Here is a 27,477-nt window from a genome sequence, read left to right on the forward strand (position 1 = left end):
GCCTGCATAATGTTAGCAAGGTATGTTATGTACACTTATGAAACAATGCATTGTATAATGTGACCGTTAAGTGTCAGATGGGAGGACCAGATAAATGTGAGAGGAGTCTGTGGACTACAACAAAGAGATAAAGCTGAATAGATGAAGCAGGGCTTTGCTGGAATGATTAGAATACTGGCAGAAAAGACCTGCAAACAAATTCCTTAAGTTAAATTAACATAATTTCTAAGTATTCATGCAAACCACTACTTTCATTATAATCATCTGCCTCCTATAGGTATCTGTTGGCATTTGTTAGTTATTGCTACATACCAATCCACATCAAAATTGGTGGCTTAAAGCAACAATCATTTAGTCTTTTTCATAGGTCTGTGGATCAACAGTGCATTCAACCAATTGGATCAGTCTGTTGGCTCAGTCTCTGGAGTCTGGACATAGTATGGTTCATCTGGTAGCTTTGCAAGTTGCTCTGTTCCACATGGTCTCCTTCTCCAGCAAGCTGGTCCAGTTTCTTAGCAAAATTTAGGCTGGGAACCACCACATTTTCTTGGCTGAAAACTATCCCCAGTCCCAAGGCCAAGGCAGAATCAGGGGATGGGGTGGAGCTGCAAAGTCACTCTGCAAAATGTTTGGGTACATTTATAAGCAGAGAATTGCCGCCATTTTTCATCAATCTATCACATCATCAGAGACGAACATGCTAACCATCTTTCAATATGTAATGTGATTCCTTATTTGGCTATGTATATCCAGCTAGAATTTGGCTGAGACCAAAGAAATAAGCAAAAAAGGCCCTCTGAGTCAGTTCTAAAATGGCACGATTAGCTGGTTACCAAGCTCACAAAAGATTAAAAACTTTAAATTAGTGGCTGCATAGTCACTTATAACAAAACCAGAGTGTAGGGGCTGTGTAGTCCAATTAGACTAGTCTGAAAAGAGCAAATTATATTTGGCATTTTCTGGTTCAACAAGCACTCACTTAAAAAAAATCCCCCCCCCTCCGCCCCCACCTGGGTGGGTCAGTTGGTGGTCATGGGACCCTTGATTTCAGCTCAGGTCTTGATCCCATGGTTCATGGGTTCAAGTCCCACCTCAGGCTCTGCACTGACAGTGCAGAGCCTGCTTGAGATCGATCTCTCTCTCTCTCTCTTCCCACCCCTCCACAGCTCTCTCTCTCCACAGCTCTCCACAATGGTCTCTTTTTCAAAATAAACTTAAAGAAAAAATCCCATTCTACATGATTAACATTTCAAATACTAGTTTGTTATTTTTTTTTAATCTATTCAGAAACAGGAACAACATACCCAGAGGACCTTGGCACCTATAACCCGACCTGGCTAGTCGCACCCCATCCCGCCCCCTCCTCTTATAAATGAGCCCTCTGTCTTTGTCCATTTTATAGAAAACCATGATTGTGGGTTCTAAGAAAGCCAAGGCGGGACAGTCTAACAGTGGGTTGCCTATGTATCTCATGAGAAATACATCTCTGCTCCAAGTGTCTTAAGAGGCGCTTTTACCAAACCACTAAAAAGAACGCCTTCTCTACGGGTTTCGATTAGGTCACCCTCGGGAAGAAAGAGCCCCACTTGGAGCCCAACCCCGCCCCCACCACTTGGTTTCGCACCTCCGCGTTCCGGGACCCGCCTCCAGCCTCCTGGCCCAGCCCTAGCTCCGCCCCTTGCCCTCTCGGAGCACCATTTCCCTAGGGATTGCTAGGCAGTCGGCTTAAAACGCAGCTTTACACGGTAACCGCGTAAGGGAATTCGCATTTTAAGCAAGCAGCACACAGTTCTTTGACTTCAATCACTTGGTCGTCGAACCTACTTTGCAAAATATTGCATCCACTCCTTCCTTCATCCCGCCCCGCTCTCTTTGCTCTCCACAGCCCAAGGCCAGCTAAAGAAACCGGAAATCCACAGTAAGGTGGGCCGGGGCGGGCCTTTGCTGCGTTGCACTGCGCGTGCGCGCGCTTCCTTTTGCGTCACTCGACCGCGCCCAGGCTCTCCTCGGTTACTTACAGCTCTAGGTCCCGGCGGCGGTCGCGGGTCATCCGGGGCAGGCTCCCCTCGGCGCTCCCCCATGGAGGAGGCGGCGCGCACGGCTGCAGCCCTGGATGCTCTCACCTCCTACTGGACAGCGTCTAAGACACTGGCCGCGCGAGCTCAAGAAGGGGCGGCCCGTGCGGCCTGTGTGGGCGTGTGAGCGGAGGTGACCAGGGCCAGGTAGTGGAGGGGACCATGGGCGGCCTCCAGTTGGGGTGAGGTCGCCAGTTTTTAATTTTTTCTTTCAAGCAAGGGCGAAGGGGCTGTGGTCGAATCTGCTGGTCTTGGGTTGGCAGGGGCCCTTCAGGGACGCCTTTCTCTTCCCTGGGAACACGTGTGTTGTGAAATGGAAGGGCTTTTCCTCTTATCCTGCCTCAAGGAATCCCACTGCGAATTGGGTTGCTATTAAATCCTATGGAAATCTGGCTTGACCCTGTCGGGGCATCAGTTCATTCAGCTCATTCACATAGTTTTCGTTTTGTTGTGAGTTTTAGATTGTTTCAGCTGCTGCGGAGATATTAACTGACCGTTGAACAAGTTTTAGAAGTCAGCCGTTGAACATGACTTTTAATTTCCTAACTTTTATAAAGTCATTTAATCCCTCCTTCCTTTTCATAAAAACTCTATATACGTTTAGTTTTGTTTATGTGTCTCTTTAATTTGTTCACTAGGTTTTTCAATTCGTTTAATACAGGACTACGTTTTCTGTTTTTAGAAATTCTCTATAAACCATATACCTAGGTAGTATTTTTTTTTTTTTTTTTTTTTTTTTTTAGTAGTAAAAGTAAGATGGGAGAGTAGAGATCTTTGTTTCATTGCAGTAGGCTATCTGTTGAAGTACTATGTTTATGCTTGGTTGAGTAGGTTTCATGTTGGTAAGTAAAAAGAGTATGGAGGCTAGTAGCCAAATTTTTGAAACTGTTGGTAACTGTTCAGTCCTTTTGCTTACTTATGTATTTTCTTCTTTCCAGGCCGGAGCTACTCTACCAGGGTTTAAAACTTTAAATGAGAATAAAGAGTATTATTTACAAGGAAATGAGAGTGAATAAGTCATCTCTGACCTCTTCCAGCCTTTTTTTTCATAAGAGAGACCATATTAAACTTACATGTAAGTTAAAATTTTAATTTATAACTGATGTTGCTAAATTAGGATTGGAGATTTAGGTTCTGCAGTATTTATAAGTACCGTTTTTAAAAATAATTAGCGGGAAGCCGGGTTGCTTAGTCGGTTAAGTTGGCTGACTTTGCTCAGGTCGTGATCTCACCGTTGGAGAGTTTGAGCCCTGCATCGGGCTCTGTGCTGACAGCTCAGAACCTGGAGCCTGCTTCAGATTCTGTCTCTCGCTCTCTCTGCTCTTCCCCCGCTCGCTCTCACTCTCTTAAAAATAAACATTAAAGAAAACTTTTTAAAAAGAATTAGCAAAGTAAGAGATTGGAAAAAGTTAAATCAGTGGAAACCAAACAGAAGTAAAGATTAAGAACTCTAATATTAGTTTTCATTCAGCGTGGGCAGCCCATATAGAAGTAGAGTCTAGTAGACACTTAGGTTCCATTTCAGACTGTATAACTTTCTGTGTGGTCCTCTGCATGTGATTTAACCCCTTGGAGGTTTGGTTTCTTTAGTTGTAAGGTGGGGATAAAGATACCTTCTTCTCATTGTATGTATTAGAAATAATGTGTATCAGTTACCTGGAACAGTGCTTCATAGGTGTTCAGTAAGTAGTAGCTATTACTATTTAGAGGGAAATGATAAAAAAGAATTACACTTGTTTTCAGGATATTTCTTTTATATAAAAATACCCTGCTGTGGTATCCTGCCTACCCATGTTCACTCAGTGTCAGCCACAGTGGCCTTTCTTTTCCTGGAAAGCTGCATAACAGTTCATACCTCCATGCCTTTGCATTTTTTCTCAGCTTTGTTCTTTTCCTGTCTCTTTCAGGGCTTTACTCAGTGTTATCTTCTCCACTGGGCCTCTTAACCAAACTAATTCAAATAGAATCCCCTCAACCCAACTCCTCAATGCCCTTGACCATAGCGTTTACCACCTTCCAATATAATATTATTATTTATTATTATTTTTTTTAATTGTCTTGCCCTACCTCCAACACAAGGTAAATTCCATGAGGGCCGGGTTTTGGTCTGTTTTATTCACTGCTATATTCCCATTCCTAGAACATAGTATATATTCATGTCAATGTTTGTTGGTTGAGTAAATGAGATAAGCACCTGTCCACAAGGAGCCACCATGAAGGGGATTTAAGTCGTATACATAAGTAACCATAATATAGGCTAGAAAAGTGTCCAAAGAGAAGTGTAGGTTTAAAGGCCAAGGAATTCAGAAAAGATTGATTTCTCTGGTTTGTGGAATTCAAGCAGGGCTTCATTGTGGAGGTGCATTTTGAGTTTGCACCTTAAAAGATGAAAGGGAAGGGGCACCTGGGTGGCTCAGTAGGTTAAGCGTCCAACCTCGGCTCAGGTCATGATCTCACAGTTCGTGAATTCGAGCTCTGCGTCAGGCTCTGTGCTGACAGCTCAGAGCCTGGAGCCTGTTCGTGAATTCGAGCTCTGCGTCAGGCTCTGTGCTGACAGCTCAGAGCCTGGAGCCTGTTGCAGATTCTGTGTCTCCCTCTCTGCCCCTCCCCTGCTCATGCTCTCTCTCTCTCAAAAATAAAATAAACATTAAAAATAATTTTTTTTTTAAGATGAAGGGAGAATATAAACAAAGGTATGGAGGAGGAGAAGGAGTAGGTAAGAATGACAGCAGTATATTGACCTCTGGTGTATCATAGGGTATGTGAATTATAGTATAGGGAAATAAGATACAAAAGTTAGGTTGGGAACAAATGGTGAAAGGTGTTAGAGGATTACAAAATTTGAACTTCTTTTTGTAAACATTGGGTAGCCATTCTAAGGTTTTAAGCAGAATGAGATAGCACAGATGTGTTTTATAGAGCAGTGTGATAACATCATTGTTGAAGCTGAATGAGGATTGGGAGAGCCATGGAGATATGAGGCTGTATTTCACAAAGGTATACTCCATATGGTACTCTTGGCCCTTGTATCCAGTTTGGGTAATGAGGATGGTGAAGCCATGGTCAGAATACAAGGAGGAGCAGATTGGGCAGATGATGATTTACACTGACAGCCAGGTTGGAGCTGTTTCTTCCTTGTGTTCCACCTCTGGGTCTAAATGGAGACTCCAGTGGGAAAGGCAAAAGGCTGGATTCTAGCACTAGTTCTGCTACCTACCCACTTCTTGAGAAGTTGCTTGACATCTCTGTACCTGTTTTCTCTTCATGGGGCCCTCACCACATACCTTTCAAGGTTTTGTGAAATGAAATGTCAGAAATGCTGTGACAAGTTTAAAGCTGTAAATGTACTTCTGTTGGTATATTTTTAAAAAGTATATGACTTTGGTAATTGTGTTGCCTACTGTTAGTCATTTTGCAAAGCAAATCTTAGTATCATCTTATCTTATAGATGGTAGAATACTAGTCCCATCTTTTCCTGTTACTTACATGTTCTCCATGTTTTAGAAGAGGGTGGACCAATTTCAAAACTTTATTTTCTTTAAGATATATTTATTTCATTTTTAACATAACTTGTATTTAACGAAAGTTAATGTTATAAATATTCGTAAAAGTAAAATCACCTTTGAAAGTTAAACTTTAGAAAGAACAATTTGGAAATTCTAAGAGCCTTTAAAAGTGTGCTTAAAATTAAAATGGGTCACTTCAGATCATTTTACTCAGCTGTGGAATCCTTGAGGTCAGGGACTTGTGATCAAATCATCTTTATAACCCCAACATCTGGCATATTAGAGCTGCTCCGCATGTTTACTGAACAGATGACCACACTATAAATAATAATAACAGCTGGAGGAGAGGAGAATGGGGTGGGACCTTCTACCTGGTCCCTGTCAGAGGTAGGATGGGCACATTATCACCTGAAGCTTGTCATCTCTGATTTGAGAACATAGTTGAAGTGAAACATACTAAGTTTTCTTGTTTAGCTGTCTTTAAACCTGGCCCTACTTCATAGTATACTCAAGAATAAAACAATCCATTTCAGGGGCACCTGGGTGGCTTAGTCAGTTAAGCGTCTGACCTCGGCTCAGGTCATGATCTCGCGGGTTCGTGAATTCGAGCTCCACGCCAGGCTCTGCACTAAGCATGGAGCCTGCTTAAGGTGTACTCTCTCTCCCCCTCTCCCCCTCTCCCTCCCTCCCTCCCTCCCTCCCTCTCTCTTTCTTTCTCTTTCTCTTTCTCTTTGTCCCTCTCACTTGCTTGTGAGTGTGCCTGCAGTCTCTCTCTAAAATAAAAAAATTAAAAAATGAGCTTTATGTAAGTGAAGTCTGAATTTGGATTTGTGAAGCTATTGGATTGGAACTGTAGCTAAACCTGACTTGTTTATGGGTATCATCTATGCAGGTAACAAAGTTATATTTTATAGATTTCAGAATATTCAAACTATAAATCAGCTTGTTCAGACTTTTAAAAGGGAGGTTTGTGGACCAGAGAACTTTAGGTAGTCACTTCCTCAGTAGAATTTGAATGATAATTAAGAACAGTGCTTCATGATGATAATGGTTAAAGGAGCTGATTTTAAGTTAGGGGGTGCTTTGATGAATATTAGGTGATCCTTGTTCATTGGAATGCAGAGTGGGCTGAAGTGTGTTTGGTAGCTAGGTTTCTTTACTCCCATCTTCCCAGACTTTTTACTGTTACCTTTGCATTTTCACTTACATATAATACTATCACTTCCCAGCATACTTTGACAACTTTTTACAGTTCATAAGTTTATACACTGTAAAAACAGTTGTTACATTTTAGGAAGCTGATCTAAATGATACAGCTTTATTTTTAGGGCCAATTATAATTATTCCATTCATCTATATTCACTGAGAAAACCGATATTAAGACATATTTTGAAGCTGTAGGAGCCCAGCATCTGGCAGTCTAGTGAGGAAGACTGGGTCATAAACATGGTTAAGTGAGTCATTTAGAGTGTGCTGGGAATACCATTAAGCACACTTTTTTTGTTGTCATAATCTTTTTATAGTCTCTCTCTATATATTTTAATGTTTATTTTTGAGAGAGAGAGACAGAGCATGAGCTAGGGAGAGACAGAGAGAGAGGGAGACAGAATCTGAAGCAGGATCCAGGTTCTGAGCTGTCAGCACAGAGCCCAGCATGGGGCTCAGACTCATGAACTGCGAGATCATGACCTGAGCCAAAGATGACGCTTAACCCACTGAGCCACCGAGGTGCCCGTACAGTCTATAGAAGTAATTCTTTCTGCTAACCATTTTATTCCCAAATTTTCTGCCTCCCCCCTCCCTGCATATGTTTATGTCTCTGTACATAACTGATTGTCACAGTCCAGAATTATTCCAAAGGCAAGCTGAAGTTAAGTTGAAGTTTGGGGTTACCAATATGTGGCACGTAAAGAGACCAGTAGTTTATTTTATTTGAAATTTGAAAATCAATAACTTTACAGATTCTTTAGCTTCTTTCTTTTCTTATGTGTCTCTGTTAAGGTGGCGACTTAACCAAGGTCATGCACCCAGCTAGAGGCAGGACTGGATCTTCCAAATTCCCTGCCTTGGACCTTTCTCGATGCATTTTCTTCCCTTAGGAGTGGCATTCAGAGGACTAGGGATACTTCTCCAAATCCTTATGAGAAAGATCAGTCTGGAAAGGTTTCAATTAGACAGCTAATCTCATCCATATTGTATGTGACTGATACTTATAAAACTTGGAGCACCTCCCTGACTTGAGTGTCTTATGTTCTTTCCATGTTTCAGTATTATCTTATCCTAGATTGTGGGGTGACTTTGCTTTTGAGACTTGTTAGTTGTTTCTCTCCTGACATCTCTGCAGCTCTTGAGCACTGCAACATGTGTTTTAAAAAACCTTGATATGGAAACGTCCAAACATACATAGTACATAGAATAGAGAGAAGTATTATTCTCTCTCTAACAATGAACCCCTGTCTGCCTGCCACCCATCTTTACCACTGATCCCCATTTCTGCAGACAAGTTTTGGTTTTTCAAAAATCTGATGGGAATTTTATATTTACCTGTAGTAAGTCTGTTTAGGTGTGTAAGTTAGTTATCCCAGTGGCATGTAGCATTTATTTATGATCGTACTCATGGTTCATTAAGTCAGCAGGGATGACTCTGTGTTTGGCTGTGCACAGGGTGATGGCAGGGTGCAAAGGGGCAAGCAGAAATATAAAGGTCCTCTTTAGGTCTAGACTTGGAACTGGCACTCCTGTCACTTACACCTTCCCCCCCATTGGCCAGCATAAGCCACGGAGCCAAGCCCCAAATCAATGGATTGGGAAGGACTGTTCTTATGAAGGGTTCTGGGAACCATAATGTGACTCAACAGGCAAATCTAAACACTGGCCCCTTTGGCCCCTTTTTACCATTATTACAGAACATTATCGTCCATTATTTAACTGTCTTTTGTTTGTCTCCCATGGAAGACTAAAATTTAGCTATCACCATTTTATGCATAGAGCTTAGCATAATGCTTAATGCTTATGTTTGGTAAATACCGTTTGAGTGAATGGATAAAGCAATTGAGGGGTTAGGTGGTTAGAGTTATGATGCTTTTGCTAAAAGCCAGAATCTCATAACCTGAACAATGGAAAAAGTTGGCTAGTGGGCAAGGGTTAATGAGTGAGGATCCTGACTGAATTGTAGATTAGTTCTGGAACTCAGTAGTTAATTTGTGGGATAAAAAATCTCAAGACCTACCAGAAAGTTGGGCTGGCAGTAAGTTATAACTAATCATAAACCTTCTTGCTGAGTAATATCTTTCCCTCTACTTTCTGCACTTTGCTTTAGTTCATTTGTTAGCAGAGTTCATGAGTGACATTTGAAATGTCTTTGATAAGCCTCTGCTCCCTGTCTGGTCTTGTGGTTTGAGCCCTCTAGGTCCATGGCCCTCATGTTCTCCAAAAAGTCCATCAGTATCACACTTGCACTGTGGCAAACATCTGTCTGTTAGAATGATCATCCTCTGCTAACAAAATAATGTGGAAGCTGTTTTCTTTCTACACACCCCCAAATAGGCTAAATAACAAATAAATAACCATCTGCTTATATCTACATAGATTTCAAAGAAGAAACTGTATGGGTGAGAAAATTTTGAGTTTCTCTGTGTAGATTATTTAAAAAGGACATGTTGTGAAACTGGTAAATGTATTTATGAACTAAATTTGTATATATTTATGATTTATTTTCGTTCTGTAGAATATTTTTTCTTAACAGCAAAGTTTTGTTACTTTGGACTGTCAACTAAGACTGGAACCATTATTTAAATATGAAACTAGAGTTTATAAAATTAATTTAAATTTTTAAATTTAGTGTATTGTTTTTCTTTTTTTTTTTTTTTTTTTTTTTTTTACTGCTTCAACAGTATTTATTTAACCTACAGATATTCCTCTACCATATTTTGCATAGATAGTACCATGCACATGGTATACAATCTCTGGCTGTCCTGCCTGTTCAGATGAGGTCTGTTTTTTTTGTTTTTTTATTTTTTAAAATTTACATCCAAACTAGTTAGCATATACTGCAACAATGATTTCAGGAGTAGAGTCCTTAGTGCCCCTTAGCCATTTAGCCCATCCCCCCTCCCACAACCCCTCCAGTAACCCTCAGTTTGTTCTCCATATTTATGAGTCTCTTCTGTTTTGTCCCCCCCATTTTTATATTATTTTTGTTTCCCTTCCCTTATGTTCATCTGTTTTGTCTCTTAAAGTCCTCAAATGAGTGAAGTCATACGATTTTTGTCTTTCTCTGACTAATTTCACTTAGCATAATATCCTCCAGTTCTATCCACGTAGTTGCAAATGGCAAGATTTCATTCTTTTTGATTGCCAAGTAATACTCCATTTTGTGTGTGTGTGTGTGTGTGTGTGTGTGTGTGTGTGTGTGTGTGTGTATACATACATGTGGTAGATAGATAGATATATATATATATATACCACATCTTTATCCATTCATCCATTGATGGACATTTGGGCTCTTTCCATACTTTAGCTATTGTTGATAGTGCTGCTATAAACATTGGGGTGCATGTGTCCCTTCAAGGCAGCACACCTGTATCTCATGGATAAATGCCTAGTAGTGCAATTGCTGGGTCGTAGGGTAATTCTGTTTTCAGTTTTTTGAGGAACCTCCATACTGTTTTCCAGAGTGGCTGCACCAGCTTGCATTCCCATAATTTTTTTCAGTTTTATTGAGTTATCCCTGACATAAAACATTATATTAGCTTAAGGTATACAACATAATGATTACATATATGTATATGTTGTAAAATGATCACAATAAATTCAGTTAACATTTATCACTTCACACAATTATAAATTTTTTCTTGTGATGAGAACTTTTAAGATCTTAGTTACTTTCAAATGTACAACACAGTATTTTTAACTGTAGTCACCATGCTGTACATTATACCCCCAGACTTCTTTATGTTATACCCATATCTGTCACTCCTCTATCCCTGGCTCTGGTAGCCACCAGTCTGTTCCCTGATTCCATGAGTTTGATTTTTTAGTATGGCTTTATATCATGATCCTATCTTTTGCCATAACTGGAAGAGAGATAATTACATTAGTGGTAAATTATAAATAGTAAGTATATTATCAATAGTAGTAATGAAAATATTCCTTTATGAGAAGAGAAATGGAGTAAATTTTTGAGTTGCATTTGCACTATCACTATCATTCTCTGAAAATCTTGTCTTGTTTTGCATTGTTTAGATTTGAAGACTGCATAACCCTGCCTCTAGCACCAGCGGTTTCTCTGTTTTGTAATCAGTGTGATTTAAAGAACTTCAGTAACAAACGAAATGATCCAGGGGCGTGGAAAATATGACTTTTACATTGGTTTGGGATTGGCTATGAGCTCCAGCATTTTCATTGGCGGGAGTTTCATTTTGAAAAAAAAAGGTCTTCTGCGCCTTGCCAGGAAAGGCTCCATGAGAGCAGGTAGGCTATGCCCTATGTGACTGTGAAATGATATCTGTGTATGCTTGTTTACTCAGGTTCTTGATGGTAGACAACCACATCTTAATTCCTAGTTAGTATATTTGAAACTTTGAACTATGCAAGCCTTGTAAATGTTTATAGAGAATCAAACATCAGTTACTTTGTAATGAGAAAAATAAAAGTGAGACAATGTCATTAATAAGCTAGCTGTTCACTCCTATAGTTACTTTCAAAGTGGAAATAAGGACCAGTGCCCTATTAGCATCCAGTCTTATCTTAAAATTTTGATATTTCTGCAGAGAAGGAAATGAGGGTTTATGAATAGAATCAGAATCTTACTGAAGGCAAGATCTTGGGGGATACTCATTATGATTGAACCCCACTCTGACTTTGGCACATTCACAACAGCATTATGTTGCATCCTGGCCGTGTTTCATCACTCAGTCTCTGCTTTAGTTCTAAGTCTGGTTCTGACCTCACAGGAAGACCTGCTTTGGTAGTAAACAAAACAAAACAAAACAAAACAAAACACCTTCTCCCTCTTTCCTGTGCCATCTTTATGGCCAGAGCTAATCAAACCATCTTAAAATAGTGGCCTCTATTAGAGGTTAGTGGGCAAAGGAGAGAGTATTGGCATATACTGCGTGAACAAGTATATTCCTCATTCTTGTCCTAAGACAGGTACTTGCATTGTCCATGATGGATATGTTTATCAAGGAGTTCATTTGCATTGGCTTTTTCTTTTGGACAATGGCTTAAGTACCAGTTGCTTCCTGGTTTTATTATTTTTATTGGGAAGAAAGTCAAGTAGAAAAGGAGGGTGAATATCCTAGCAGCCCCAGACTGTGATTAATGCTTAACTTTTTATGTATGGTCAATATAAGACCCCTTTCTCCAAGGTAACTGCCTCATAAATGGGGCTAACCCACACCTATATGGCTTATCCACTTTCAGACTAATTCATTTGAAGCTGGACTGCTACTTACTGGTTCATTTTCTTTACTTGGTTTATTGAAGCTGAGTTCACGAAACAAAAGAATGAAGTATGGACTGAATATAAGGATTAATTTAATTACTTCACTCAAGGAATGAGGTTTGTAGTATAGTGCAAACCTAAAAATTGTAACATTTTCATTATCCTCATCCTCTTTTCTAAGAAAATCATAAAAATATTATCTAAGAAATCATGATGGAACCTTTATTCAAAGTAATAATCATCAACAAATAAGATGTTTTAAAATCTGTCATAGCTAATAGTTGTCATAAATTTATAAGAGTCTGATAATCTTCCCAAAAAGTGAAATATTTTTTCATTCACAGGTCAAGGTGGCCATGCATATCTTAAAGAATGGTTGTGGTGGGCTGGATTGCTATCAAGTATGTATAGAGAACATTTCAAGAAAATATAATTGTATATTAAAATATTTGCATATACTAGTACAGCTTCATATTACTAGCACATTTTAAAACTAATTAAATTCTTCATTTTTATTTTAAAAATTTTTTAGTGTTTTTTTGGGGGTTTTTTTGAGACAGAGTGAGTAGGGGAGGGGCAGAGAGAGAGGGAGACACAGAATCTGAAGCAGACTCCAGATTCCAAGCTGTCAGCACAGAGCCCAGTGCGGGGCTCGAACTCACAAACCACAAGATCGTGACCTGAGCCAAAGTCGAATGCTTAACTGACCGAGCCACCCAGGCACCCCTTAAATTCTTGTTTTTTAATGAACAGTACTCAAAATAAGGAAAACTTAAGCCAGTAAAAGTCATTTAGCAAGCAGTTTAATAGTTTAATTTGAATGAGAAGACTTTCTTTTACCTGTCTGATTAAAACATGTTTAATATACCTGTGTTTTTTTAAATTCTCAGTTTAAGAAGATAAATTTGATAGTAAAAGATCATAGAGGGGCACATGGGTGGCTCAGTTGGCTAAGCATCTGACTCTTGTTTTCAGCTCAGGTTATAATCTCATAGTTGGTGGGATTGTTGACTCTGCTCCAACAGTGTGGAGCCTGCTTGGAATTCTCTCTGCCCCACTCCTCCTTGTGCACTCTTTCTCTCTCTCAAAATAAATTAACTTAAAAAAAAAAAAAGATTGTAGAAAACATCCCATTTTTAATTCCTCCCCCTTCATTGACTTTCATTCCAAATTGGAAAACAGGTATCCATTTGATAAGAGTGTCCATGCTTATTTTGATGATTACCTTTAAAAAAGTGCATAGAGGGGCACCTGGGTGGCTCAGTCGGTTAAGCGTCCGACTTTGGCTCAGGTCATGATCTCCTGGCCCATTGAGTTCGAGCCCTGCCTCAGGCTCTATGCTGACAGCTCAGAGCCTGGAACCTGCCTCAGATTGTGTCTCCCTCTCTGCCCCTCTTCTGCTTGCTCTCTCTCTCTCTCTCTCTCTCGCTCTCTCAAAAATAAATAAACATTTTTAAAAAGTACATAAAAAATGATATTTAATTCACTGAGCCTCCAAAGTATTCAGGATTAAATTATGTAAATGTTCTTATAAGTTTAAGAGCAGTTGAAATAACAAAGAGACTGATTTGACCATTCAACAAATATTGTTTCTTGTATGCCGGGTGTTGTAGGTGCTGGAGATAAACTGTTGAAACAAACAGAAAAATCCTTATGCACATAAGACTTAACATTCTAGATGGAAGACAAATAATAATAAACAAGATAAAGAAATTAAAATGTGTGTGTTAGTGACAAATGCTAACATTTGCTAGGAGTAAGATAGGGAAGGGATGTGAAGGATAGATGGATAAAAGATGTAAAGGAAATGAGGGGGCTAGCCATATGGATATTTGGGGGAGGAATGTTTTAAGCAGGAGGAAACTAAATATTAAGGCTATGAGGTGAAGCATGCCTGACCTTTTGAAGTGTGATAGCTCAGAATGATTTTTGCCGCCTGGTATTTACACTTTTGTATAATCCTCTCACACTGAATTAGTGCTGGCCCAGTGTGGTGATAGGATGCAAAAGAAGTTGTAATGTGTGGCTTCTGAGGCCAAGTCACCAAAAGCCTGTGGCTTTGCCCTGATTGCTTGGGTTGCTTACTGAGGGAAATCCAGCCTTCAGATGACTGCAGCCCCAGCTTATATCTTTGACTATAAACTTCTTGAAAAACCCTGAGTGAGAAGTACCTGTTGATCCCTTTCTGAAGTCTTGACCAATAGAAGTTATGAGAAACCATGAGATCTTGACCATTAGAAAATATGGCTTGTCTTTTAAACTGCCACATTGGGGCTCCTGGGTGGCTCAGTTGGTTAAGCGTCCGAATTTGGCTCAGGTCATGATCTCGCGGTATGTGAGTTCGAGCCCCGCGTCGGGCTCTGTGCTGACTGCTCAGAGCCTGGAGCCTGTTTCAGATTCTGTGTCTCCCTCTCTCTCTGACCCTCCCCCGTTCATGCTCTGTCTCTCTCTGTCTCAAAAATAAATAAACGTTAAAAAAATTTTTTTAAATAAATAAATAAATTGCCACATTTTGGAGTGCTTTATTAATGCAGCACTGGATTATTAAAGCCTCAGGTAACATTAAAGAGGCAAGAACAGCAAGAGAGTGAATGTGGGGGAAGTAGCAGGGGATAAGTTCAGGGAAGTAATGAGGGTGGGTCTTGTATATCACAGAAATGACTCTGACTTTAATGTGTGGGAAGTCATTGGAGACTTGAGCAAAGGGGTGACATGATATGCTTTAGGTTTTAATAAGGTCTCTCAGGCTGCTGTGTTGAGGAATAGACCACATAGGGGAAGAAGCAAGAAAACCAGGTGGGAGGTTATTGAAATAATCAGGTAAGAGGTGGTGATGGTATGGACCCAAGGGAGTTGCAGTGAGCATGTTAAGAAGTGGTAGAATACTGGATTTTGTTTTGAAGATGAACTGATAAGATTTGCTGAAAACAAGTTAAAAGGTTGGATAGAATATAAACTCTTAAAAACATGAAAGATCCAACATGTAGTGAATTACCTAGCCAAGATCAGAGAAAGTCATAAAGCTCAGAATAAGCTGAAGACACTTCTGCTCTAGATGTAATTGCAGACTTCAGAGCAGGTAGGTAGGAGAGAGAGTGAACTTTTGAATTGGGCTAATAAGGGTCAGAGTCAGGTGCTGCTAAGAATGGAAACCAGGACAAGATTATTGTATTGGAATTATAAAAACAAATAAAAATTAACTACATGTGTTTTACAAGATGCACATGTAAAAGAAGGATATAGAATGGCTGAAAGAGAAAGATGGAAAAACACCTGAAGAAAGTTGAGATTGAAGAGTATGCTAGGTAAAATATAATTCAAAGCATAAAGATAAAAGGTTCAACTTCTCAGGAAGCTTTAACAGTTCTAACTTTATTTAATAATATAGCCTTGAAATATTAAAAGCAGAAGTTGACACAGGAACAGGGGAAATAGACAAATCCAACACCATATGGTGAAATATTAATATAACACTCTCATAGGGTAAGCAGAGTAAAATTGTTAAGTCTATAGAACATTTGAAGAGCAAATTTAACAAACTTCTTGGACATGTCATTGATCTACATTGTTTTCAAGGGCATATGGAAAGAATATTTATACAAATGGACTATTTGCTAGACCATAAAGCCAGTCTTAAAGTTTTCAGAGGATTTAATGGAGTGTTTTCATAGATCATTATAATTACCTTAGAAATCGGTAACAAAAAGAATACATAAAAATCCCTATGTGTGGAAGTTTAGAAATACACTTATGTACTCCATGGTTTAAAGAAGTCAGAATGAAAATAGAAAATATGTTCAAATTAGAAAATAGTATGTTGGTGCCCAATGCAAAATATAACTTGTGGACTATTACTGAAGTAATTAAAATTTACAGCTTTAAATAAATATAATTAAAAATAAGAAAGGTGAGGCATATAGTTCAAGAAAAAAAGAAGAAGAAAATGTAGAAGGAAGTAAAGAGAAGAGCTAAAATTAAATAGAAAACAAAAGGTATTAAAACCAACATTTGGGTCTATGATCTAAATGAAATTGATAAACCTTTTGTTGAAACTGATGGAGAAATAGAGAAGGCAGAATAGCTGGTGATGTAACTAGAGTTTTGTAGATACCAACAGGATGTTTGAACAGTTTTATCTCAGTAAATATAAGAACTTGGATAAAATAGGCAGATTTCTACTAACTTAGTACAGTTGGGTCTATAGTTTTAAAACCTTTGCATACATTAAGCCCTGGGCCCAGATGGTTTCATTGGCAAGTTCTGTGGTCATTTTTATTTATTTATTTATATATTTATTTATTTAAAATTTTTTAATATTTATTTTTGAGACAGACAGAGTGCAAGCAGGGGAGGGGCAGAGAGAGGAAGACAGAATCTGAAGCAGGCTCCAGGCTCTGAGCTGTCTGCACAAAGCCCGATGTGGGGCTTGAACTCAGGGACTGCAAGATTATGACCTGAGCGGAAGTCAGATGCTTAACCAACTGAGCCACCCAGGCGCCCCTATTTTTAAAAGAAATAATTGCAATTGAGTAATTTCCTAATAATAGAAAAAACGGTATACATTCCCCTACTCTTCTTAAAAATCTAGCATAATTCTAATACCAAAACTTGACTCTGTATAAGAAAGGAAAAATAGTCTGGTCTCATTTGTGAACATATATGCAAAAATCCTAAATAAATTATGAACAAACTAGATTCATTTTAGGGGGGTAAAGTTGGCATAACTTTGGAAAACCAATCACTGTAATTAATGATGTTAACAAATTCAGAAAAAGCATCATTTCAGTTTACCGAATTTTTATTCGGCAACTATTCATAACCAAAAAACCATTTCAAATAAGTCATTTCAAGACCAGTGAAACCAGAACAATCAAAATAAGCACCAAAATGAAATATTGAAGGCTTTCTTTTTGAAACTGGAAACAAGCAAATGACTTCTCGTTACTCCTTCAATATCCTGAAAGAATTTCATAATAAATGCAGTAAGGCAAGGGGGTGGAAATAGAAAGAAACATATAAACTTATTATTTACTGATTGTATGATTGTGGGTATAAAAATTCCAAATTATATGCAGATAAATTATAAAATTAAGATTTAGCAAAGTGGTGTTGGGTTACAAAGTCAACATACAAAACTTAGCTGTGTTTCTGTATTATCAGCAACAATTAGAAAATGAAATGTTAAAATGGTGCCATTTGCATATAATTCTTAAAAACAAGAATTATTTAATTCTAAATCTAACAAAAGATGAGAAAGATACTGATGGAAAAAAATGAAATCTTATTGAGAAAAAGACAAATACAAGGATATATTATTTTCATGGATTGAAGGATTCCTTATTGGAAAGTCAACATTCCTCTCCATAGTGACAGGTTAAGTGCTATTCCTTTTAAAACCTATGTGCTTATGTGCTACGTGGTAAGTTGATTTAAAAATTTGAGGGGCGCCTGGGTGGCTCAGTCAGTTAAGCGTCTGACTTCGGCTCAGGTCATGATCTCACAGACTGTGAGTTCAAGCCCCGCGTCGGGCTCGGTGCTGACAGCTCAGAGCCTGGAGCCTGTTTCAGATTCTGTGTCTCACTCTCTCTCTGACCCTCCCCCGTTCATGCTCTGTCTCTCTCTGTCTCAAAAATAAATAAACGTTAGAAAACAATTTTTTTTTTAAATTTGGTAATACAGAAGTCCAAGTAAAGCAGAAATACTTTTTTTTTTTTAATGTTTATTTTTGCAAGACAGAATGTGAGCGGGGGAGGGGCAGAGAGAGAGGGAGAGACAGAATCTAAAGCAGGCTCCAGGCTCCGAGCTGTCAGCACAGAGCCCGGTGCAGGGATCAAACTTAGGAACTATGAGATGATGACCTGAACCAAAGGCTTTTTAACCGACTGAGCTACCCAGGTGCCCCTAAGGCAAAGATATTCTTAAGAAAAGGTGAAAGGATTTACTCTACTAGGTATTAAGATTTATTATGAAGCTACACTGAGTATGGTGCTGTGCCAAAATACACAATAGACCAATAGAAAAGAATGGCGAACCCTAAAACAAACCCAAAAACAGTATATTTATTGCAAAGATGATATTGAAATAGAGAAATGTGCTTTTCAGTATATATTATTGTAACAATCCATATGGAAAAAAATAAAATTTGATTTCTATCTCCATACATAAAAACTTTAGGTGGTTTATAAACTTAAATGTGAAAGAGAACACTAAAGAATTTGAAGGATAAAGAATTTAAAGAAAGATCTCCCATATAAGAGATGGGTGAAATAGGTGAAGGGTATTCAGAGTACACTTAAGGGGTGCCTGGGTGGTTCAGTCCGTTGAGCGTCCTGGTCTTGATTTCGGCTCAGGTCATGGTCCTGGAGTTGTGGGATGAAGGTCTGTGGCTCTCTTCTCTCTCCCTCTGCCCCTCTCCCCCACGCTTGCGCTCTTTCTAAAAAATAAAAAAAATTTTTTAAAGTACACTTAAAGATGAGCAGTGAATAATGTATAGAATTGTCAAATCAGTATATTGAACACCTGAAACTAACAACACTGTATGTTAACTATACTGGAATTAAAATTAAAAAATAACATTTCTCAAGCAAGTTGTAGGAAGCACTATCAAGAGTTTAAAAGAATGACAAGGCAAATTACAGAATGTGGCAAAAAAATGGTTGTAATATTTTGCTGATTTAACTCAAAATATTACTAAATATTAAGTTGATATCTCATGGATATCAAATTGTCAACACTGTGGAAAAAAGGGTTGATATAAAACAATACAAAAGTATTCCAAACAATAGCTTATCAATATTTGTTCCTTTGATGGGACTTTCTCATATAACTTTGATTCGTGAAATGATTTCATTTACAAAGCTATTCTTTGATATTGCCTCAGCTTTTAGCTGTTTTAACTTTATTGTGATGTTTTCTTCCGGCACTTGCTTTACCTTGGATAAAAACTCTTAATTTTTTCACATTCCTCTTTTTCCAGATAGCACCTCTTTGCCACTAGTTCCATTTCATCATGTCCTTGTGACTTTCCAATATTCTGAAACTCCTCCAGTTCCAGGGCTTTTTTTTTAGCACACTCTATTACATGCCTAGGGAAATTTTTATTTTTTTTTTTTTTTCTGGTTGTTGTTTAGTTAACCTAGAGCAGTTTTAGGTTTAAAGCAGTATTGAGGAGAAGGGACAGAGATTTCCCATATGCTCCCAGCCCATACACATTTATAGCCTCTCCCATTATCAGTACCCCTCATCAGAGTGGTGCACTTTCTACGGTTGATGAACCTACACTGACACATAACAATCACCCGAAGTCCATAATTTACATTAGGGTTCACTCTTGATGTACATTCTGTGGGTTTAGAGAAACGTATAATGACATACATCAACCGTTACGGTGTCATGCAGCGTAGTTTCAATTGTCCTAAAAATCAGTCTTGGGGGAGAGGGGGGTTGCAAATATATATACATTAAAAAATAAAATAAGGAGCACTTGGCTGGCTCAGTTGGTTAAGCATCTGACTCTTGATTTTTGGCTCAGGTCATTATCTCACAGTTCCCCCCTTTGAGCTCTGTGTTGACAGCACAGAGCCTGCTTGGGAGTGTCTGTCTGTCTGTCTCTCTCTCTCTCTCTCAAAATAAATAAATAAACTTAAAAAGAAATATCAGTGAGTCTGTTTTAAACCTTCTATTTTCCTCTTCCAACTCCACTGGCTTCCACACTCTCAAATAGTGGTAGGCCTTCTACTTCAGAGAGATCATAAAAGCCATTAAGAACTCCCTCCATTTCCCACACCAAATCTGAAATCTTACCTTCGTTCTCATCCCTTTTTCTCGTTACAAAGAAAAACGTCCTCCTCCTGCTTAGGCTAACCCCTCCATCTGTGTTCTGGATTCACTTCCCTCCACCTTGTCAAAGACTCTCCTGCCTAGGGCAATTTTTAACCCACAGAAGATTTACATCCAAAATATATAAAAACTTACCTCAAATCAGTAAGAGAAAACAAATAGATTTACTGGCAGACAGGAAAGAAAAATTGACCAGCTTCTCCATTAAAAGATTTCCTTTGTCCAACACATGAAAAGGGGAAATGCAAATTGGAAGAATAATAAAATAATCCCATTCCCCATTAACAGATTAGCAAACTTCTAAATCTGACAGTACCACCAAGTGGGACAAAGGGAGCTCTGTTACTCTACTAAGTGAAATTTGGTATAACCATTTTGGAAAACAGTAGCCATGAGTGATCTTTTTCTATAAGATCACATCCTTCCCTTGCATAAGATTCCCCAGTGGCCTTTCAATTTAGATGAAATCCTTGTCAGGACTCACAAAGGACTTGTGCCATATGGCCCTGGCTACCTCTGACTCCTGGGCTACTCTCCCCTTGCTCATTCTATTGGAGCCGTCCTGCCTTCCTTGCTGTTCAGACATGCCAGACATTGCCTTGAGTCAGAGGTTTTTTTTGCTGTACTCCCTGACTGGGACATTCTCCCCCCCCCCCGGATAGCTGCAGGTAAATATTTTACTTCAGACCAGACTGTCTAAAAGTTTCCTATCAGAGTGCCCATGTTTGGCACCACGATCCTGCCCTCAGCAGCACTCCATTCCTTTCTGTCACTTTGTTTTTCTACACTGCGTGGGCTAATCACTTGACCTTTATTTTGCCTGTTTTTTCCCTCACAAAATGTAAATTTTAGGGGAACAGTATCTTTGTTTTGCTCAGTGCTGCATTTCCTGATCCTACCACAGCATCTGGAACATTGTAGGTACCTAAGGATGTCCTTCGAATATAAGAGTTGGGTTTTAAAAAAAGAAAAAGCTAGTGAAAAAGACTTGGGAGAAGTGCTTTTACACCAGTTTTAGCTGCTTTTAATTGATTTGTGTTTGTTCTCATAGGATATAGGTATCTATTAAAATTTTATTTTAAAAAATCTGTAAGCATAAATTAGGTCTCTTCCAGTTAAAATTATAGATTTGTTTCTAATTAGTTGGAACTTTAGTGTTGATAATTTACAGAAGAACCTTTATGAATAGCTGGGAGAAAATAAATTGCTAAATACAATTGAAATAGTACATAATATATATACAGTACATAATATATAAATAGTACATTATTATATGTGTGTGTGTGTGTGTGTGTGTGTGTGTGTGTGTGTGTGTGTATGACCCTTCAACAACATGGGAGTTAGTAGCACCAACCCCCTGTGCAGTTGACAGTCTACAAATAACTTTTGACTCCCTAAAAACTTTACTATTAGTGCACTATTGACCAGAAGGCTTAACCAACAACATAGTTGATTAGCATATATTTTGTATGTTATATGTATCATACGTTGTATTCTTAATAAACTAGAGAAAATATTAAGATCATACAGAATACATCTACAGTGGTTAAAATGTACATGTAAGTGGACAAAGTTTAAACTCCAGTTCATGGGTCAACTCTAAATGAAAATAAAATGCAGTCATTTCCATTTTGAGTGATTTGTTCCTGAGTTTCTTTTGTTGTCTATCTCCCAAGTGGGAGCAGGTGAGGTGGTCAACTTTGCTGCATATGCCTTTGCACCAGCCACCCTAGTGACTCCGTTAGGAGCTCTCAGCGTCCTAGTAAGGTAAGGACACTACATTTCATATGTAGAAACAGCAGTCGGTATTTTAGTCCATGAAGTATTCAGTACCATCTAATTATACATGCTCAGAATAATTTATATTTAAACAATCTTGAGAACTTTTTTTAAGCTGTGTATTAATTTGCTTTTAAAGGGTTATCTTTTGTGCATAGGCATGCTGTCGATTTGGGAGAGAAAATGCATCTATGCTTTTCTTGCTTGTATTCAGAGCCAATGATAGTTCTACTTTTATTACAATTTTTTAAAATTTCAAGTTGGACTTGTTGGAACATTTATCATTTGAGACACGTACACTTTGATAGATGATGGTTGATGATAAATCAGTTTTTATACCTACTACAGAAAATCAGTGATTTGGTGCAAGATTATGTGCCTCTGAAGCCTGATTCGGGGTACTCATTAGGAGCAGTCCAAGATTTGTCCTTTTTCTGTTATCTTAATGCTTAGCCCCAATAGCTAATTAGCTTAGCCCCTAATAGTTGAAGTTGGATTTGGGCTACTATTCTCAAAGTTGATTAATAAGTTTTCTTTTAATTTTTCTCCCCCAAGATAGTTTGTATACATATATAAATTGATATTATATGTAAATTACATAATTTTTCAAGATACTATGTAATATATAATGATATATTATGGTACATTGTCTTTTACCCTGAATTTTCTGTATATTATACCATTATATTTATAGGTTTACATTATATACATTTTTAGATTTGGATTAAACTGGCTATAATGTATTAAAATTTGATAACTTAGGGGTACCTGGGTGGCTCAGTGGGTTAAGCATCCGACTTTGGCTCAGGTCTTGATCTCACAGCTCATGGATTTGAGCCCCGTGTTGGGCTCTGTGCTGACAGCTCAGATCCTGGAGCCTGCTTCGGATTCTGTGTCTCCCTCACTCTCTGCCCCTTCCCCATTCATGCTCTGTCTCTTTATCAAATAAACATCAAAAAAATTTTTAAACTTGATGATTTAATTAATAGACAAATTATTACACGAACACATAGGAAGTATGCATCAACCAGTATGGATAAATAAAGTTGAGCCAATTTTAAGTACAAAATTTGGGTTTGGACTTATATTCATAGGCTATAAATGCTATAAAATGCTATAAAAATGCTATAAATTTGTGCCACAGCTCCATTTATTGTAAGTTTCATATTTTCTACAGTGGAAATACGGTAACTATGCTGGTTTAGTGTATGATGAAACCAGTGTTTCTCTGGAAACTTTCATTTTAGCTTTGTCTAAAAGCCAGAATCTTTACAAGTTCACAGTGTTTTAGTTTTTTAATAACTTAAAATTCTGAGTTGTGTTGATATTTAAATATGAGAAAAGTGTGATTATTTTAATGTTCCACACTCCTCTCCACCATTTTAGTGCCATTCTTTCTTCATACTTTCTAAATGAAAGACTTAATCTTCATGGGAAAATTGGATGGTTGCTAAGTATTCTAGGATCTACAGTTATGGTCATTCATGCTCCAAAAGAAGAGGAGATCGAGACTCTAAATGAAATGTCTCACAAGCTAGGAGATCCAGGTAAGAAATAATAAAAGCTGTATCGGTCTTACTAGTTTGCTTTTTTATTTAGTTTTTATTTTAACTAAAATTTTATGTGCATGTAAAGAGACAAATTGTTCTACATAGCTTATTAGGAAAAATAGTGGTCATTTTCCTCCCCTATCAGCCCCTAAACCCTTGTTTATTTTGTTCTTTTAACTCTTTGTCTATAAATAACGTGCTTATATTGCTGCTAGTCTCTTTGGCTTTAGGCATCATCTGTTATATCTACTACCTATTGTATGTACTTAGTTCCGTTTAAGTGATTTATTTATAATCACTACATAACTTTTATTCCCAGTTTAGACATATGATACATTGTGATTTCTTCTTTACTAATAAGGATATTGTTTGATAACTTTTTTGTGAATATACCAGTCCATCTTGAAGCTTTTCTCCAGTGGTCTTAATTCTCCCCTCAGAAATTTCAAACACATTAGGTATTCTGCAGTTTCATCTCTTCTGGAAATCTCTGCCAGAGACTCTTTTGGCCTTAGTCTAGACTGGTATCTTGAGGGTGCTAGCACATTTGTCATTCTAGATTTTCCTTCATCAGCATTGTAGAGGATCCCCTCCACTTTCTATTTTTTCTTGCTCTGAATCCTGGTTTTACTCCTTCATTTTGGTTGGAGCCACTGTTGTAGGAGAGAAGAAAGGCACAGAAGAGATGAGACTTTTTGAGACTTTGTATATATAAAAATGCCTTTAATCTATGTGACCTCATTGTCTTCTCACTTCCAGTGTTGCTGCTAAGAAATCAAACACAGTTGATTCTTTATCTTTAATATGTGACCCATCTTTTATCTTTAGAAACCTTCAGGATGTCGTCTTTGCTCTTGTCATCTGAAATTTTCCACTGATGTACCTAGCTGTGGGCCAGTTTTATCCATTGTCCCAGATACTTGATGGATTTTTTTAAATCTGGAAATGTGTATCTCACTCTAGGAAATCAGTTTGTCCTTTAATTTTCTTTGTTTTCTCTTTGTGAAATTCTTATTCTTCTGTTGATTGGACTTCCTTGATTGTACCATGACTTTTCTTATATATATTTTCCCTGTTTTTACCATTTTTCCTTTTAGCTCTGTGTCCGGGGAGATATCCTCAGTTTTGTCTTACAGCTCTTTGACTTTTTATTTCTGCTATTTCATGTTTAATTTCCAAGAGCTTGCTTTTATTCTTTGGTGTGTGTGTGTGCCAAAAAAACACAACACAAAATTCACCCTCTCAACATTTCACATATATGTATGGTCAACTACATGCATGGTGGTATGCAGCAAGTCCTCAGAGAGTCCTGGTTATTTTAAAGTTTTTCTGCAAACTTCAACGTCAAGATTATTTGTGGGCTCCATTTTTTCTTTTGTTTTCAGTCATTTAGTTTTGTCTTTTGGCAGTTCCAGTTAAATGCTGGACATACAATATTAAAAAGTGTAAAGGCTCTAAATGATGTTTTATTCCTTCAGAGAGAACCTAAATTTCTTCTGTCAGGCAGATACAAGTACAGATTACTTTTAACTTAAAGTGTTGCTTCTATCTTTTTAGGGGCTGGTGTCTTTCCATTTTGCTTATATTCTTGATCAAAGTCCTTTTCTCTCAACTGATAGCCTGGGATGTTTACTTGGACCTTCCACCTTGGTGAACTTTGAATGGCAGTGTCTGTGTTAGCATTCCAAGATTGCAGGCCTCTTCACTCAGCTCTCTTGCTTTTTCACCAGGCTGTCCACTTGGCTTCTCTAACCTAGGCACGTGCAGCTTCTGTGCCTACAAATGCCTTAAGGGGAGTTGCACATAGAAATTTGGGCTCACTTGTCTTCAGTTCCTTCCTTTCTGGAATCTTGGTCCATTGTGTCCTAGCTGCTTAGGCAGCCCAAAATTCCAAGGTTTATTTTTGCCTAGTCTACTGAAACTTCCACATGCCTCAAGTCACCACTTTCTGCTGGCCTTTATGCCCATCCTTACTCCCTACTCTAGAACTGGCAGTCATTGCAAGGGAGAAAGCAGAGAGATGAGTGTGGACCTTATCTTTTTCTCCAATTTTGCCGCTTCAAGTTCTGGTTGCTTCTCTGGTATTTCATCATTGTTTGTTTCTGTTTGTTTTGGTGCCTCTCCTGGTGATCCTTGGCTGCCTTCTGAATGTCGGGCTTGTCAAATCCCCAGCAAAACCTCCTGCTTGGCTGCCTGAGTCCTGGGAGTTGAGTGGGACAGGGGGAGTCAATGGCATAGACATTTACCTTACCCTAAAGTTCTGTGTTAGTGTGGTACCTTCATACTCAACTGGCCCAGAGTCCTCCAGTTCACTGTGGCAGGAAGAACAGTCACTCAGATGTTCAGAACTGAGCAGGGATTCTGGGATCATAATTTACTAGACTTTCAGCCAGGCCTCCTGTTTCTCAGTCTCCCCTTAACCCCACTTCCAGAGATACACTGTATCTTTGGAAAGTTCTGTGCTGCAAACTGAGTTACTTCTAGTCTTTGATCACTGCTGATGTGGGATTCAGCTTTCGTGGATATGCTTTATCAGTTATGAGTTATCTTCTGCTTTTTGGCTTCCATAATGTTACTGTCATCTCCTTTACCTGTTCTTGTTTTTGTACATTTGCTTCTTTAAGAATCCTATTACTACTTATTTATTAGCAGAGTTTAAGGAGTGACTGCTCAATTTCCTCATCTTAAAATGCAGATGATAGTATTGATATTATTGGGTAGTTGTGAGGATTAAATGAATTAATCAGTGCAAATTTCTGAGAAAAGTGCCTGGCCCATGGTGCTACACAGTTGTTTGCTAAGTTCAGTTCTCCATATTCAATGAGAACCCTGCCAATACTTTTCAGATTCTTTTATTGATTTGCTGTTTACCCCAGTGTTTGTCTCTAAATATTGTATCTAAATATTTAAAAAATTTACTCCTTTTAGGATGAACTTTATAACTGCTGTTCTTTTCAGCATCTATAAATTGTTGAGTGTTCAAGATCATCTCATAATTTCTCTCCACTAGTTTCTGATTATTTCCATTCTTGGAATTAGAGCATTCCAGTGGGTAGGAAGTAGTAAGATCTTCTAGAATAGGTGGCTGTGAATCATTCTGATGTTTCCTATGGTCTAATTATCATGGGGCCTGAGATACTATGTTAAAAATGTTAGTGGTATAACAATTTGTGAATATGAAGCACGTTATGGTGCTTCCAGTGTATACACTTAACTAAATTTTTATGAGTGTGCTTTTGCTAGGGTAGCAAAAGAAATCTAGTACTTATTTTAGGGACACACCTTTTCTCCTTCGTATTGAGTTTTGGATTCTCAGGGGTTTCTTTTAATACTTACACAATTACTAAATAAGCCTCTTCTTGCCTCCTCCAGGTTTTGTGGTCTTTGCAACACTTGTGGTCATTGTGTCATTGATCTTAATCTTCGTGGTGGGACCTCGCCATGGACGGACAAACATTCTTGTGTACATAACAATCTGCTCTGTAATTGGAGCATTTTCAGTCTCCTGTGTTAAGGGCCTGGGCATTGCTATCAAAGAGCTGTTTGCTGGAAAGCCTGTGCTGCGACATCCCCTGGCCTGGATTCTGCTGCTGAGCCTTATAGTCTGTGTAAGCACACAGATTAATTACCTGAACAGGGCTCTGGATATATTCAACACTTCCATTGTGACTCCAATATATTATGTATTCTTTACAGCATCAGTTTTAACTTGTTCAGCCATTCTTTTTAAGGAGTGGCAAGATATGCCTGTTGATGATGTCATTGGTACTTTGAGTGGCTTCTTTACAATCATTGTGGGAATATTCTTGTTGCATGCCTTTAAAGATGTCAGCTTTACTCTAGCAAGTCTCCCTGTGTCTTTTCGACAAGATGAAAAAGCAATGAATGGCAATCTGTCTAACATGTATGAAGTTCTTAGTAATAATGAAGAAAACTTAACCTGTGGAATTGAACAACACAGTGGTGAAAATGTCTCCCGAAGAAATGGAAATCTCACAGCTTTTTAAGAAAAATGTAATTAAAAGGTTAATCTATAATTGTGTTATAAAGTGAATTTGAGTATCAGAATGTGTCTGAAAAAACATTGTTCTCAAAAAATGTTCTCTAGAGACAATCTTTTTTAAAGTTTCACTGATTTGGACCAAGAAATTACTTTTCTTATATTTACATGATGGTAGCTCACTAAAATGACCTCAGTACATGGCCAATTTCTATTAACATTGTATTATTATAGAGGTATTTTAAATTTTCCTTCACCAAAATCTAAATGCACTGACAGT

The 27,477-nt window shown here is 38.1% G+C and overlaps 1 protein-coding gene across 4 annotated transcripts; it reads left to right on the plus strand.

Annotated features, from left to right (window-relative positions):
• The first annotated feature begins 1,995 nt into the window (after positions 1-1,995).
• On the plus strand, positions 1,996-27,477 carry NIPA2 (NIPA magnesium transporter 2). Of its 4 annotated transcripts, none has more exons than XM_042941283.1 (7): positions 1,996-2,257; positions 3,014-3,150; positions 10,826-11,053; positions 12,374-12,430; positions 21,545-21,635; positions 23,034-23,194; positions 26,570-27,477. In XM_042941283.1, the coding sequence occupies exons 3-7, from the start codon at positions 10,915-10,917 to the stop codon at positions 27,202-27,204; spliced, it is 1,083 nt and encodes a 360-aa protein (XP_042797217.1). In that variant the 5' UTR covers positions 1,996-2,257; positions 3,014-3,150; positions 10,826-10,914; the 3' UTR covers positions 27,205-27,477. The 4 variants fall into 4 exon arrangements, with proteins under 4 accessions (XP_042797217.1, XP_042797216.1, XP_042797218.1 ...); XM_042941282.1 differs by having other exon boundaries at positions 1,996-2,222; XM_042941284.1 differs by having other exon boundaries at positions 1,996-2,208.

This window comes from Panthera leo, chromosome B3, assembly GCF_018350215.1.
Source record: "Panthera leo isolate Ple1 chromosome B3, P.leo_Ple1_pat1.1, whole genome shotgun sequence".
NCBI classification, from domain to species: domain Eukaryota; kingdom Metazoa; phylum Chordata; class Mammalia; order Carnivora; family Felidae; genus Panthera; species Panthera leo.

Coding starts and splice junctions, on each gene's coding strand:
- NIPA2 (XM_042941283.1), top strand. CDS start 10,915: ATGATCCAGGGGCGTGGAAAATATGACTTTTACATTGGTTTGGGATTG. Junction 12,431..21,544: donor GTGGGCTGGATTGCTATCAA/GTATGTATAGAG, acceptor CTATCTCCCAAG/TGGGAGCAGGTGAGGTGGTC. Junction 23,195..26,569: donor TCACAAGCTAGGAGATCCAG/GTAAGAAATAAT, acceptor TGCCTCCTCCAG/GTTTTGTGGTCTTTGCAACA.